This window comes from Micropterus dolomieu, linkage group LG15, assembly GCF_021292245.1.
Source record: "Micropterus dolomieu isolate WLL.071019.BEF.003 ecotype Adirondacks linkage group LG15, ASM2129224v1, whole genome shotgun sequence".
NCBI lineage: Eukaryota > Metazoa > Chordata > Actinopteri > Centrarchiformes > Centrarchidae > Micropterus > Micropterus dolomieu.
Genome location: NC_060164.1, coordinates 6,085,415 through 6,102,131, shown reverse-complemented (window position 1 = coordinate 6,102,131; position 16,717 = coordinate 6,085,415). Strand labels below are relative to the sequence as shown.

The window sequence follows — 16,717 nt, the reverse complement described above, 5'->3', positions numbered from 1 at the left end:
AAATTCAAAATGTCCGACTTCCTGTTGACTTTAGGCTATGGGTTCTTGAGGCTATTTTGTGCGTCTTGATACGATACATGTCCCCAGAAAATTTCGTACATGTAGGTTGAACGTGAACGAGGGGCTAATCATTTCCAATTTTCAAGGTGGCGCTAGCGAGTCATTTTGCCACGCCCATGTGCGAAACTTGTAGAATACGAAATTTTTCACCGGTTCTGACATGTTTGCAAATTTTGGTGAGTTTTCGAGTATGTTTAGGCCATGTCATTTGGGCCTACTTTGCAGAAAAAAAAAAATATATAATCCGAGCAGATTCAATAGGGACCTCGCACGGTCGTGCTCGGGCCCTAATGAAAGCATGAAAGCATGGTTTCCCACCCCTGTTCTGAAGGTATAGAGGGTAAATTAGGGAAACATTTAGCCACAAAATTGTTAGATTGAAAATAACGAAACAGATGAGTAACAGGGAGGTCATAGCAAGATGACAAATTGGCAAAACTACAAACTCTAACACAATCTACATATAAATGTCTGACTTGTGTAAGACCAATGTCATACCACACAGAAAATGTCGAGTCCGAGAGTGATGGAGGAAATAAATGGTTGTTATATAAAAAAACCCAAGGAAGATGCCGTAACACATTTAAAGTGCCGTCTAAATTGATAGCAGATTTTGAGTGTGTTAAGAACCAATTGATAATCAGTATATAGAGAGGGTTTTGTGGGTAAAGAGGAATAAGGTAGAGCAGGTATAGAAGATCGTCTTACAGGATGATAGTTCCAATTTACACCAAGAGGATCCAGGAGATTTTAACCAGTAGCAACGTTTGTGGATGTGAGCAGCCCAATAGTAAGTTAGAAAGTTAGATAATGCAAGTCCTCCACTAAGTTTGCATCTCTGCAGTAAGGTTTTACGAACCCTAGGTGATTTCCCACCCCAAATAAAATAACAGATTATCTTATCCAGTGAGTCAAAAAAATGTTTTGGCAGAAAAAGAGGAAATGACTGGAATAAAACAAATATTCGGTAATATATTCATTTTGACAACATTGATCTTGCCAATTAATGAAAGGGGGAGGTTACCCCATCTTTGATCAGATGTAATCTTTGAGATAAGGGGATTGAAATTAGCAGATGCAAGGCTAGATAAAGAACGAGTCACATTAATACCTAGGTATTTAAACCCTGACGGACTAAATTGAAAAGGTAAATCTGACTGTTGAATTTCACATGCTACATGGGAAAACACTCACTTTTCCCCAAATGTAATTTAAAACCTGAAAAGGTGCTGAAATTCTCCAGAATACTTAAATGGGTGATTCCTTTAAATAATGGGGAAGATCTTAATGTAATAGACAGGGGCTCGATAGCGATGGCAAAGAGCAAAGGTGATAAAGGAAAACCTTGGCGACATCCACGTTCAAGGGCAAAATAATCAGAATAAACATCATTGGTATGGACATTGGCCTTAGGGGACAAATCAAGGAGGCGAATCCATGAAATAAATCTATCACCAAATCTGAATTTCTTTAAGACTGCAAACAAGTACTCCCACTCTACCCTATCGAATGCCATTTCAGCGTCTAAAGAAATCACGAATTCAGGAAGTTCAGCCGAATGTTTTGAGTAAATTATATTGAAAAGTGTACGGGTATTAAAAAACAATTGATGGCCCTTTTATAAAACTTTTTTGCTCTTTGGATATAATATGAGGAAGCACATTCTGTAGGCGGGATGCAGTTACTTTAGCTAACACCTTTACATCAGCATTAAACAGAGATAATGGTCTGTAGGAACCACAGGAGGTTGGATCTTTGTACCTTTTGAGAAAGAGAGCTAAAAAAAAAGAAAAAAGAAACGATTCATGTTTGCTGGAAGGAACTGTCACAGCTGGGTCAACTTTATGACCTTAATGGAACATCAGTTAACTGTGTGCCTCTCCAGCACAAATTTCTTATTCTGTGCAGGTGGTGAGACTGGCGTCAGTGAAAAAGTTCAACATTAATTGGTCAGACCAGGTTCTCCTGCCGTTTAGAATACATTATATGTCTGCTGGAGCGTTCTAATGGGCACTTCCTGTGTGTTCAGTTGATTTTTTCCCCCTCCACTGACCACAGCTGACCTGTCTGTGGACAAATAGGGCAAATCAATGGCATCTCAATCAGGGGCGATGGTTTGTTCTCCTCTTGTGCTGCTTCAGCGTGTGGTTTGAGAATTACAAGCAGGAGTAATTTTATATTTTCAAAAGAAACTTTTTTAATGAGCACGAAATAGTGCAGAAGTACATTTTTGAGAGGTAAAATTTTGCAAAAATGTGGGAAAAGGTCTGCAGTTTAGTATGTTTTAGATTTTAGTATTTCTATTACATAAAGCCTTAATTTGTAGAGTCACATTTATTTTCTGTGAAGCAGTGAAATTGTCACTTACACTGGTCTTTGTTTGCTGGAATCCTTAGAGGCTGATATCAAGTGAGTGAAGAAAGGGTGCTGTTTCATCCCTCTGTTAATTACCATCCTTTTATGTCTCCCTCTCCTTCTCTTCCAAATCATGCTCTCACAGTTCCGCCGCTGTTTGCTGCAGCTGCTCTGTTCGCGCCTCTCTTGGCACCTCAGCCTCAAAGAGCGCCCCCTGGCTCCTGTCGAGCGCCCCATCCGACCAATCGTTGTGTCCAGGGCGTGCGGCAACAGGGACCGACCCAAGAAGAGGGTGACCTTCAGCTCCTCCTCCATCGTCTTCATCATCACCAGCAATGACTTCCACCACCTGGACGTGAGCTCCAAGACTGAAAATTCCAAGGAGGTTAATGTCATTCAAGTGAGACCACTGTGATTCACAAGGACCGGACTTCTCACCCCACCACTCAGTATGCCTTAGGATTTAACATGCAATTCCAAGCCACAATAATCCTGTCTGACCTCCCTGGACATGTGTATCTACACAGTTACAGATTTGTTACAACTAGGTGTAAATATCAAACTGTCAGCCCAAGAATTAAACTTAAACTTTCCTGACAGTATTCCAAGCAGGTAGTATGAAAGTGTGACATCCTCATCTAACATCAACTGTGGTGATATAAGTACATTATGTAGTTAACAACTAGTAATATATTTCTCTTAGGAAAAGAATCACACTTATTTGTCAAATATGCCACACAGTACATGCGACAACTGCAGAACTGTTGTCGCATAGAGGCCAGCTGTGTTATGGATCAACATGTAATAGCTGATTTTTTTTTGGTTGGTACCCAACTGTGTGTAACACAGAAAATAAGCCTTAGCTCCTTAGCCATAAACCATAATGCACAAACTGACATTATTGTGTATGGATTCAATAAAGAGATGCTATTTTAAGCTACCTTGCTTGTGTACCTTATCTCTATTTCAATCAAAATTTCCAGTGTGTCGAGAGCTATCACAGTGAAATGACATTTGGGTGATTTATATGTAGGAGGACTACAGGAGTGTAATTAGATAAGAGGAGATGAGACTGGGACTCAGTATACTGCAGTGAGACACACTCCTTTCATAACCTCCTGGGCTGTCAGCTATGAATAGACGTGATGAATGGATTTCCATAGCTGATAAAAACCCTTATTCAGTGATGTGCGAGGAAGTGAGTTATTCGATTTTTTTTTCCCGAACATGTTAAAGAAAGAACAAAACAAGAATAAACAAAAAAATTAATAGCAAACAAATATTTATACAACTTCAATATTTAATGTCTAAAAAGGAGTAGGACAAAGTGAATATTTATCAAGTCCTACCCTCTTTTTTAAAATATTTTATCAATAAACTGGTAAACATTAACATTCGTTTACTTATTTAACGATATACATGTTTTAATTTACTCAATACAGTTGAAATTTCTTTCAAATCGTGTTGACTTTCTCTCATTGGAAACAGCTTTTGGATACTATATTAGGTAATAACTGATTTTTTGCTTTGTATGTGAAGTCAACCAAATCTTTAAATTATAGTGCTTTTAATTTGATTAAGAGTGGCTTTGTTGGTTCTCTACATGTGGTTTTGTTTACAATTCTTATGGCTCTTTGATGAAAGATGAAGATTTGATTGGTGTTTGTTTCCCCACACTTCCACGCACTAGGTCATAGTATAAAGGAACAGTAAAAGGTGTATAACAGAGTTTGAGACAGTTCAATGATTCCTGAAGATTATAAAAGTTTTACTTAAATTCTGTGTTAAGAATCAAACTCTTTAGCATTTTCAGTTCTTTTTCTACTGTATCCAACAGTTTTTCTTACAATAACAAAATCAATTTGTATGTTTTTTTAAAATCTAGGAATACCACTACTGCATATTCCCTAAATGCAAACAAAGTTGTCCTATTAGCTAACAAGCCATGTTTCTGTTCACATAGTACATTTTGTTTTGTAACAAATTAATGTAATATTTTGTATAATTATTTTTACAGTATTTTAGACACATGTGGAAGTAAGGAAACAGGTCTGTAATTTGAGAGTGCATGCTCATCTCCAGCCTTATATATTGGTATGGCTTTTGTTGTGTTCATTTTTCTTGGTTTGTAGTGATTGATTACAAATATGTGTAAGTGATCACCACCACACTTAATATTTTTAACCATCGACATACAGTATTAATTCCATTCCAGTCTGTAGATTTCTTACTCTTAAATGTCATGACAATGCCAATGATTTCTTTTTCATTTGTTGCCCTTATGAACATGGTTTTATTTACATGTATAGTTTTACTTTCCACATCATCTCTACTGCATCTTCCAGCAGTCTGCAGAAGCTTTTCAGTTTGAGAACAGCTAACTTCCAAGGGGAAAAAAGGGGCTGGAGAACACTGAGAAAACAGAATCTGCTTGGCCAATTAAAGGCTAATCAGTCAGTGTGATGAAGTAGATGATGGTAAGATGAATGGAGCCAAAGAAAAAATAAAATCTGACAGAAATAAGTTGAGGGAACGTTTATTTGCAATTCATGTACAAGCACCAAAAAAAATCATGCAGCATATACAGTACCTTAGCCCCTGCCTGTGAGTTTATCACTTACATTTTTGTTTTCACATAAAAAACATATTATGATGGCGATTTCTATGAACATAACAAAATCTCAAGACTGAAAAAATCTATTGGGCTCCTCTAGTCAAACCACCATTAGTAGTAACACTGATGAAATATTATAAAATCTTATTATCCATCATTCTGTATAAGTTACAACAATCATGTTTTCAGTACATTAATTTGCCTGGCAGAGCCTTCATTGATTTCATTAGAAGATTCAATCAAACTCTAATTAAAATGGGGATCCTCTCAGTTCATTCTTGCGTTTGATGCTCCATTCTTTGCACTTGTCACTGCCAGTGCTCACGGTGTCCTGAGGGCAACAAGCCTGTTCCACATTTTCTCAGCGGAGAGGACGAGCTTGTTGATATCAGGAGGATTTTTAATGAGCAGGTAGGAGCCTCCCAAAACAGCTCCTGCAGCACTGAACAGCAGGCCACGGTTTATCACCTGTGAAAAATTTATAATAAGCTTGAATTCAGTCTTGTCAGCTTTATGCGCAAAGACTTATTGGTCCCTCACCCCCTCACCTAAGGCTTTTTAAATGAATTCCATTTTGAGTCTCTCAAAAGCATTAAGCACATTTTAACAAAAGAATGCCCTGTCATGCTTTACCTTACATGGGTCCCAAAGTTTTTAAACTGCTTTGTAGAAAGGAACTGACATGTTACTATACATTTATAAGTAGGCCTTATTGTAATTGGAGCTAATTATGGGGAAATGGAGTCAGTATACCTATATAATATTTTATTCAGTGCCCAATACATCAGCTGAACATGTAAAAATGTTTCTTCTAATCATACCATTTCATACATTTACAAGCAATACAATCAAACAAAACAAAGCATACAATTCAACAAATGTGAAGAATAAAGTTTCCAAGAATAAATTAATATTTACTTGGGTTTAATGGATCTTGGTTTATAAGAATTTAGCAGTTCTTCCTGCAACTGACTATTCTCAAATAACGCACTCGCAAGATAATGTCTATATTGTTTTTTACTACTTTAGTAATAAAAACAGTTCTAGTTAATTTGATGACAACACTGAAAATCAATCAATCAAAATGGACTATGGTAGTTAACTGGCCACACCTTAAATGAAGATGTCTGTGAAGGTTCTCAGTCATCCAGGTCATAGTTATCCGAGGAATGTTAAAATCCAGGGCAGCTGGACTGGTTGAAGATACTGGAAGACGTCTCACTGAAAAACTTCTTCATTGAAGAAGTCTTTCGGATGAGGCGAAACGTATGTGAGTATCATCTTCAAGTGTCTTCAAACAGTCCAGTTGACCTTGATTTTAACCTTCCTTGGATCTTAAGTGAAGGGTTCTCTCAACCCTTAAGTGAAGGGTTCTCTCATCAAAACAATTAATATAAACCACAGACTTCTATTTTTCCATCAATATCACACTATTTTATTAATTTGTTACATGTTCTACTACTGTACTGTATTTGCCGCTTCATACAGCAGTTTTTCTTCCCCCCATAAAGGTCATTTTGCCCTTTACACCCAGACATCCCTACGGGTTTAAACAATTTACAGGGGAGGCTGTGAAATCCTCGCTTTCCTACTAACAGTGGAACATTTAGAGCAGAGGCCATCAGAACAGTTCACATCACACAGTTCAACACAGAGCCAAGGACTCATCTACACCCAAATGGGAGAAAGCAGAAACATTTCTCTGTGCATCAAAGCTCTGAGTTTGTGGTAGAATAAATGAAATGTTTCTAAAAGGGGGTGTATTTACCCAGTGAGAATCACATTTGCCTTTCATGCTCTGTGCTGATAATAGCGCGACTTCAAAAGAGTGCCAAATCACAATACTAAGATGTTCAAGTATGAAATATGCAAAAAGCAAACAGTATGCAAGCAAGAACTATACAAAAGAGTGTCTTACTTTTTCTTGCCAATGCCAGCGTTCCACGGCTTCATGGTACCTTGTACTTGTGAAAGTGACCTGGAGACAGTGAAGGGCGACATATGAAATTGATTTTGCCTTAGACCAAGCAATGTGTCAGTTATCATTTTGTTTATTAGGACACTTACCATTGTGTAAAGCGGTATTATTGTATTCGGCATGAGAAAGTGGAGGAAGTTATCAACACGTTTTCTGAAAAGGAACCATTTGGAGTTGACATGGGCTCGCATCTAAAAAGAAAAAGCACATGTGTCAGTGAAGCGAACCATCTGTCCTTCGTATTGTAATGTTAAGTAAATCTTACAGCCATATCAGAAACTCCAGACAGTCTCCTCTACTCTCTTGGCCATAACTGCAGTAGAGGGATGATTAAGCTAGAGCAACATGCTAGGGTCAATTTTAAGGTCTATTAGAATAATGAGAGTGCTCGGACCAATTATTGAGTGCATGAATTTTACAGTAAGCAGATGGTTCAGGAGCTGTCTACTAGTCAGATGTGAAGGAGAGTGCAACTATCTACAGATAAGGGGGTTCACTCTAATTGCTGGTTTTAAATTAGCTGACTGGTAACGGCAAATGCTGTTAAATATCAAGGATTCAGTCTGGAAGTGTCGTTGTCTTTTGTCTTTGAGCCACTTAGCTCTTAGCACCTTCACAGTGAATCACTGTTTGTGTATAGTAGACTGAATCACTCTCAATCAGTCACTTCTTGAGATTATTGCCTACAGTGTGTGGTGCATTAGTTAGTGGTCATTAGTTGATCCATTCCCAGTGGTGTAGTATTTGAAATTTTGAGGTACTTGTTCTTTCCTTTTTATATATTTCCATTTTAAGCACAACAGACATTTTATGCATGTATGGATTGTTTTTACTTCACCACAATACATTTATTTCACAGCTGTAGTAAGGAGATTTGAGATTTCATTTTAAAAGTGGCAATGTTGTGTATTTTAAAGTATGAGGTTTAATTTGACATTATAATGAATACTTAAATAAATATGCATTACTTCAACATAGTTGTACATGGCCAGGTCTGCAATTGCGTGGTCGTCTGGAACTCGCACCCTGGAATACTCTGGCAGCACAGCACCTAGGCGGATCCAGAGAGGAAAACAGACAGATTTCTTATGAATTGTCAGTTCATTCTCTCTCTGTGTCTCATTTAATCTTTGTTCTTTTAAAAAGTACTTACTGAAATCCTCATTGAGCTGTTCCATTATTTCTTCAAAGACAATGCAGTCCTCAAAGCCCTATGAAGCACGAATGGATGAATGAGTCTCCATTTAATTAATTCTTTTCTGCTTTTCTCTTCCTCCTTCAGTGTTACTTACAGCGTTCATCCCCTGCCCATAGAAAGGTACCACTGCATGGGCTGCATCACCCATAAGAACACATTTGTCTCCAATGTGATATGGGGAGCACTTGACAGACACCATGGCCTGCCCAGGCAATCGGAAATAATCCCTTTTGAGAGTATCACTGCGGGACAAAAATGGAAGTTAAATAATTACAAACTCATTTCAGGCTATTCGTTTTGACAGTCGTATGTTTCGAAACAACAGGCTCTGGTTTTTGCTTGCAAACAAAAGCGTCTGTCACATCTGAGTAAGCTAAAACAACCATGCTCCGTCTGCCCTGGTGAAGTTAAACAGCCAAACAGAGGAACAAAAGCATGCGTTGAGTTGTTTATGCCTGAGCACTCCAAATAAAGCTAACTCAGAGAGGAAGTGAGTGAATGAACGCCTTAAGGGATTCTACAGTTCATGCCTCCACTCTCTCTCCGTCACCCACAACAGACGGTTCACCCCAAATTAAAACCTTCATTGCACAAAGCCTTGTAACAGTAAGGCTGCAATTTCACACTTCATAGATCATGGCGGTGAGATGACAGGATGATGGGAAATTTAAGTGTTTTTGAAGACGACATGGCAGGTTGGATGAAGAGATAGAGGCAGAGGGGGAGAAAAGGGGGAGACAGAGACAGGCAGTGGGGGGGGGGGTTGAGAAAGTCCACTTACACTCCTATTAGTGGTATGGCGTCAGGGAAGTATTTCTGGAAAAACTCAATGACTTCATCTCCTGTGGTGATCTTCTCAAACTCCTCAAAGGGCATGAAGAGGGTACAGGTAAATGTCTTGTCCTAAATTTGAAAACAAACACAGTGCACAGTGATGTTAGCCCTCAACCCCACACACTTCTTGCAAATTAAATTGAGTCATCTTTATTTACACTAAGACAAAACACTTGGTTACAAGATGCTTTACAAGAGGGACTTTTAAGGTAAAAATATTTTAAATATAGTACAATATTTGCCTTTGTAGTAGCAGTTTAAAGTAACATGAAAAAAATGGAATGTAAAGTACAAACACCTCAAAATTGTACTTTAGTACAGTAAAGGTACTTACTTTCCACAACTGATGGTCACAATGACCATAGTCACATGCTGATTTTTAGCAGCTGTAGTGTTAACCATACGCATCACCATATTCAGTGTGTAAGCATGCTAACATTTGCTAATTAACACCTTATTCAAAGTACAGCTGAGGTTATTGGGAATGTCTGCAGGTATTGCAATGTTTGCAGGTATTTGGTAATAAACCATAGTACTGCAAACAATTAGAGCACAATTATAAAATCTTTATTTTGACTTTTCCTTAATTGTTTTTGTAGAATATCTAAACTAATGCATTTGTGTTGTTCAAGTGTCTGGGGTTCCATTCACAAAAGTTTCTATATTCTGTATGCTGATGATGCAATGTAACAAATACATTGTGCTAAAATATTCTTAGCGCATAAAATATTCTTAACCCAAGATTCACTTACTTTGCTATTCACAAAGCTTTCAGGTGTATCCATGTAGGAAGACACGGCCAAAAGTTTTGGGAACAATTAAGTAAGGGGACCTTGCATTTAGAATAATTTATCACACGTGTTCTCAAGGTCATGATTGAACCCTTGCACTCACAAATCAAGCATCCTTTTGTACATACTGCATCCTGTGGTATACTGTGTTATGACAGAAAATTCTCTCTTACTCCTCTTACATTTAATCTTTTATGTATGTTCTTTTATTATTATTACTAATATTGTTATGTCATATATATATATATATATATATATTTATATTGTGTTTTGATCCGAAAACTTTTCCTCTCCTATACTCGGTATGTTAGTCCGTGCACATTTACTAGGGTTTAGGTCAGAGCTGTGAGATTGTTTTGGTGTTTTCCCCTTATTGTTGTTCCTCTCCTCTCCTGGAATGTTCATTCAAGGCCAAGAGAGGATCTCTGTTCCCCAAAACATAGAAACCTAGACTGTGTAAATGATGATGCATCCCTTTGCTTGGGGCCAGACGCCCGAAGCCACCTTAGGCGGCAGGTCTCTGGACCAGCTGTATATGTGTTTTAGTACTTCTGTTTATTCTCTTTTATTAATAAATTCTTCAAAGACAACGGTTGGTTGTAACTCAATTCTTTGCTCAACCCCTCACCAGGAATATAATTTCCACGACAATTTGGCGACCCAGATGGGACGGATGAGGGATTCGGACTCTGTTGAAGGACAGAAGCTGGCTTAAAATCCTCCCAGTAGGGGAGAAGCTGTGTTCAGCAGAGCCCGGATCTTCGCACCGTTCCAGAAAGAAAAGGAAAAGAACTTAACGGTGAGAAATGAGTAGATAATTCAGTGAAAAGATAAAGACATCCACTGCTAGCGCACAGAAGAAAATGTGTTCTGCTCCAGTAAAAGTCAGATAAAGAGACCTTGGCTCTCCCTCCAGATTCCCAGAGAAAGAAATGCCAAGAAAAAGAGGAATATTGACATTTAGGACATTGTTAAATCCATGCCTCACGTGACCAGACTGACCGAAACCTTTGACAGCTCCACAGACACAGCTGGAGCAGTTTGGATAAGATTGTCAAAGAGTATGGCCCACAATGACTGAGATAAACACAGCATTGAAGAAAAGCTGGACTTCCACAAGATCAGCATTACGATAAGATAAGATGTTCCTTTCTTAATAACCATCATTATCATCATACGTCACTCCAGCCAGATAAGAAGGAAAGCAGTTAGAAGTATGCTGAGTACAGCAAAGGACAATGCACAGTCCAGAATTACCACTGGATTAAGTTCTGCCTGTATGATGCAGCCCAGCAGCTGAACAGCAAGAACAGACTGAATCATGTAGGACTCTCCTAGTCCATATGACCATATCCTACAGCGGCCTGGAACAAGATGCAATGAGACCCTAAAAGTTATGAGTTTGAGTAGTCCAGAAACTGCTGCTGGAGTAATGAAGAGTATTTCACAGCATGTGACATCATGGAAGACAGACAGCACGAAAGAGCATGCTTAACATACAGAAGATCAACACGAAGACAAAGCAAGAAGACAACTGTCAAAAGAAAATGATTGGTGCTGTATCAAGCCATCCTGGTACAAAGAAATGGACAGTAAAGAGGGATAGGGCAAAGTAAAGGGCAAAAGTGGACACTGGAAAAGAGATTTTGCACAATTTCTAAAACAGACTGGCAAGAAAAAAAAAGGAAAACAAATGGACTGAGCTGGAGGGGGCGGGACGGACGCTAGTGACAGGATCCAGCGTTACAACCACTCACAGATAAAGTAAGAATCTTAAAGACATTGAAACTAAAATGAATACCATATTAAGATCTTAGTAAGTAATACTAAACTTCAACATCCAATGTTTGTAATGAATACTGAGCACTGGGAAATGATCAGATTAGGTCAAACCAAGCAGGAAGAGGGGCAGATGTTGTATATATGGTATTATGTGGTATGTGATTTTGATGAAACATGACAAAACTCATTTCGGCAACCAGAGCACTGGGAATGGGGAGAGAGGGTGATCTCTAAGGCAAACACACACATGCACACAGACACCCCTGCTGCTGCATGCAAGGCGTAGGCAGAAACACACACACATAATAAGACTTTATTGAATACATTCCACTGCACAGTAGTCTACACAATTCAGGTGGACAGATGAGATTATAGGTAAATTATTGACAAATAAATTAGGGACAGCTAAAGAGAGATAGACAGAGATTTCTCTATTTACAGTACATATTATCTGGACACAGGGAGCTGCCGCTGTTGTGTTGTTTCTCTATTTTTTCCCCCCTAATTTGAGTGGTTTCAAAGGGTAGTGACATGGGTAAATCAAATGATTTGGAGCTGGAAGGAAGGGGGGAGATGGGTTCTTACCCGGAGTCGGCTGACTGACGAGTGGCCAGTGGTTGGTCCCGATAACCGGGACAGCAAGGGTGGTGATGTAAACAAGCCTGTTTTGACACGCATTGTTGTGGTTCTGAGTACCGGTGAACGAGTTCCAATAAGATCTTTTCCATACACCATGGGTAGACATTCAACATGACCTCATGTCCGAGGTGCTAACTGAATGAGAGTCTAAAAAGATATCTACTAAACAAGAAGCGCTTGAATGTATTAAACATGTTTGTTTGTTTGTTTGTTAGTGATTCAAAGGCCGAGTTATGTTTTGAATTCACTGTTACAGGCTGGAGTCACCATCCCCTGTGATGACTCGCCTGCCCACTCCCACAATTTTCCATCAAAAGGAAAACTGTGGGGAAGTCCAACCAACAGAGCAGAGTGGTAGGACATGTGATCACAGTGAGAGTACATCTCTCCCTCTCACTGCGTACAAGCCTTTTCCATCCATTCCAAAAACAATCACCATAAAGAGGTGATGACGATTTTGTTTATAAAATGGTTAAAAGATAGACCATGATTCATGGTGAAAAACAGAGCACTTGACCGACTTGTATCTGACGTCACTGAGATGACAGAAGCCTCACTGACTGAAAAGGCTCTCCACAGTCCGCCGTACTTGGGGACTACCAAGACCTGACCTTTGACCTGCGTTGTCACTTAGGTGGTTGACCAGAAAACAGTTTGTCACAGTCAGATTGTTTTGGTGTTTTCCCCCTCTTGTTGTTCCTCTCCTCTCCTGGAATGTTCATTCAAGGCCGAGAGAGGATCTCTGTTCCCCAACACTTAGAAACCTAGACTGTGTGAATGATGATGCATCTCTTTGGTCGGGGCCAGACGCCCGAAGCCGCCCTAGGCGGCAGGTCTCTGGACCAGCTGTATGTGTGTTTTAGTACTTCTCAGTTTATTCTCTTTTGTTAATACATTCTTCACAACGGTTGGTTGTGACTCAATTCATTGCTCAACCCCTCACCAGGAATTTAATTTCCACGACATACTGTACACACCTTACACTTGCTTTATTTTAATACAGGTTGAAATGACTTTCATGGGTCTAAAACAAACCTCCATGCTGAACTCATTCATAGAATCTTCCATCATCAGTGCAAATGTCATAGCCAAACTCCACCCAGTGCAACTGATGGATGAAAGTGCACTGGGGTTGTGGGCATGCCATTATGTGCTCATCTGAGCAGGTCCTATCTATCAACATCACAAACTCCTCCTCTGTGACCTTTTAGCGCTGCCTCTGTTACCGTGGTATCCTCAGCAGCAAGGATGTATTTTTTCTCCTCACCCATAATGTCCCTGGGAACTAGGGTGGTGAGTGAAAGTCAGCTGCTTTAGCCTGGCCCCACTGCAGAGACAGCCAAAACTGTTGTGCTGAGTCAGCCGTGCAGAAAAATCATTGTGAGATTAAAATGGACAGGAGAGACGGAGAGAAGTGTGCCAAAAACACACAGCGACTGTTGAGACACTGATGGAAAGGAGGACACAACTGTTGTGTGAAAAGTAGGTAATATTTCTGAGGAGTAAGCCTCTACTGGCGATGAAGCATCTGTAAATGAGCCTAATTAACGCTATGAGGACGTCCAATCATGCCCTGAAATTATCTGAAGTGATTATGCCTCTGTCTATCTGCAACATCTAGCTGTTGCAAAAATAAACAGGTTACCATTGCTCACTTTACAGCGTAGAAATAGTGCAGCTAGAAAACACATGAGAGAAGAAAATGAAATTCACTCTCACCAGGTTGGGCAGGGCGATCATCATGAATGTGTTTCGCGGCCAGATGTGCAGATAATTAGGCTTCATGGCAAACTGGAGAAGGTGATGAAAGTGGGACAAACAAAATGAAATCAACAAGAGGACATCTAGAATGGTGCCTAAACAATGTGAGTCAAATACTATCAGCATCTCACCGCCTTCAGTAAAAGAAGTGGTACTTTACTGACGACTGACCTCTCCATTTTTGGGTGGCATGGTGAGCTCCATGTAGCCGTGGGGGATGTAGGTCTGGCTGTAGTTGAAGCGGCTGCGGCGGAGGAATTGCTTACGGATGGCAGAAAAAGCTCCATCACAGCCTACAATCAGGTCTGCCTTGATCTGCTCCTTGGACCCGTCTGACCTGAGAAACATATCAGTAACATGACAAATTACTAATTAATTAATGTACGATATACTGGCACCCATACGTATTTCAGCTAAATAACTTTAGCTTTACTAGATTCTTACTTGGTTTAACAGGTTAATCCTATTTTTCTCTTTTAGCCTGATGATTCTTAACATCACAAAAAAAAATGCTAGTAAACACACGTCTATTCTGATGCCTACACACCTGTCAACCAGGCTGAAACTCAGGTGTGTAAAAAGTGTTCCTTTGCGGATGTTTAGCCTGAGAATATGTGGTAAGTGTGGGGCCCTCGGGATATGTGCTGCAGGTTTGATTTAGGTCTAATGCAGACTGAGGGCTGTATGTTTGAGCTTTTCTTTCTCACACTTTTCATCATACACACAGAAGACCTTATTATTATTGATGATTACATTAGGACACTGAAATACTTTTAGAAATTCTCCTATGTTATAACTGAAGATCTTTATTCGGCAAGGGCAAACTTTGAGATTAATTTTAAAATCAGAAGTTATTTTACTAAAATAAGCTTTTTATAAAAACAGTATTTCATGCGCCACATCCTGTATGAGGATGTTCATTATTAATATTATTAGTTCAATGACCAGCTATTTTCACACCAAATTACAGTTGTATAAAAATAGTAAACGTGCACATCAACCAATAAATCATAAAAAATTGATCTAGTACATAGTAAAGCATAAGGTTTCCTTATCACAGTGTTTTAGACAAAGTGACAATCCTTGTGGCACATTGTGTCTGTCCACCGTAGTGACAAAGATATTATACCTAAAGAATGATCAGATTATAATATTAAATAGTGTTTAGAGATATTCTAAGAACTAATTAACATGTTATTAGATTTACAACAATATACAAGTTATAGACCAGATTATGAGAAGAAAGCAGATTATTTACATTTATTTCATGCTGATCCCGATTCCGATCTCTGAACATTTCCTGGCCAGTATGGAAGGCCGATGGTTATCACAGTGGTATCAGGCTCAACATTTACATTTAATTATACAAGCTGGAGGGAGTACATATGAGGTGTCACAGCTCAACTACAGGGTAGAGGGAGGGATGTGTCCTGCGTGAGTAAAGTGCAAGCCAGGGTGACTTTCGGATTCAAGGCACGCTCAAGGCCTTTAGGTGAAATCTGATTTAATTAGAGTGCATGAAAGGGTTTGTTCACTGTGGCAATAACTGCACAGTGACTCATTCGAAAATACGTTTTTAACTTGGTGCTTGTTGGACCACCAGGCATAGAAATGAATAAATAAATAGAAATACACACAACATACATATCAAATGGATTTCAACACATTTTAGATAAGGCTGAATTCAATTTTAAAACTCTGTGATCACATTAAACAGCGTTTAACTGTGTCACTAATTCACTGCACGGCTTATTCCCACAGCTAAAAAGACCTAGAGGTGTTTCAATGTTAATTGGGTTGTAAATTGTCTGTCACTTTTACCTCAAGGACAACCAATTACAGAGCTACTCACAGAGGCTTCAAAGGCAGCATGTTTATCAACCTCCCGGATCTCAGGCAGCTAACATTTACAAAGCTGCATGTGTTTACATGTAGGAAGACACAGGGAACATGATCAACAAAAAGTCTTGTGAAAACAAAGCAGATCCTCCTCTTAGTTTACCCATATTATGTGTGTGTATGGAGGAGGGAGGTCTGGCTTATGCTACCTTCGGAAACACCAGTTGAGCGTGGAAGGCTCTTGATTTTTGGGACAGTTGTTAATGTTTTGGGTTACTGCTATTTTCCAGGAAATTCGTGTAACTCAATGTAATGTCTCCAAAATCGACATAAGTAAACGTGTGTGTGTTTGTTTATGTGTGTATGTGCTGTGAGTTCAGGGGTGTACATATTTAAGATCTGTTACTATTTACCTGAGAAAGGTCATTAGCCCTGTTTCAGCACTCCAGTCCTGCAGTTTGTGGTCAAAGTTCAGCTTTGTGTTTGGATATGTCTCTGCCGCTGTGGGAGTAAAATGTTACAAAAGGAGCTTCACATACGCAGGCGTGACATAACACATTTGTGAAAATCGACATTTAGGTTGTTACACTTTCCGAAATCTCTTTATCTCAATGTTCATTCCAGTAGTCTGGATCGTCCATGATAAGAGCGACGGCTTTACAGTCAGCCTCTTTTCTAATTAAACACAGACCCATGCTATCACACATTATCTCCAAGCGTACACTGAGGCACTTCATAAATATTAGGCAAAATCCTTTTAACCAGAAAAGACTAACCCATCCCGTGACATCCCCTGACGTACTCATGCAGTTTAAAGCCTTGCATTAAGTTAACGCACAGGGAGTATGTGGATGAGGCTCAGCTCG

At 39.3% G+C, this 16,717-nt stretch overlaps 2 protein-coding genes across 5 annotated transcripts in view; one reads left to right on the top strand and one right to left on the bottom strand.

Moving 5' to 3' along the window:
• The window catches only part of opn3 (opsin 3), a 9,957-nt gene extending 6,602 nt beyond the window's left edge, over positions 1-3,355 (top strand). For both annotated transcript variants that reach the window (XM_046070802.1, XM_046070801.1), the window contains exon 4: positions 2,561-3,355. In XM_046070802.1, coding sequence (XP_045926758.1) covers positions 2,561-2,830 — 270 coding nt within the window. In that variant the 3' untranslated portion in view covers positions 2,831-3,355. The remainder of the gene's footprint in view (positions 1-2,560) is intronic.
• Positions 3,356-4,935: 1,580 nt separating this feature from the next.
• Positions 4,936-16,717, bottom strand: part of LOC123983685 (kynurenine 3-monooxygenase) — a 23,175-nt gene continuing 11,393 nt past the window's right edge. For all 3 annotated transcript variants that reach the window (XM_046069952.1, XM_046069954.1, XM_046069953.1), the window contains 7 exons: positions 8,987-9,108; positions 8,300-8,447; positions 8,161-8,218; positions 7,976-8,058; positions 7,097-7,198; positions 6,948-7,007; positions 4,936-5,497 (listed from right to left, as the gene is read on the bottom strand). In XM_046069952.1, coding sequence (XP_045925908.1) covers positions 5,351-5,497; positions 6,948-7,007; positions 7,097-7,198; positions 7,976-8,058; positions 8,161-8,218; positions 8,300-8,447; positions 8,987-9,108 — 720 coding nt within the window. In that variant the 3' untranslated portion in view covers positions 4,936-5,350. The remainder of the gene's footprint in view (positions 5,498-6,947; positions 7,008-7,096; positions 7,199-7,975; positions 8,059-8,160; positions 8,219-8,299; positions 8,448-8,986; positions 9,109-16,717) is intronic.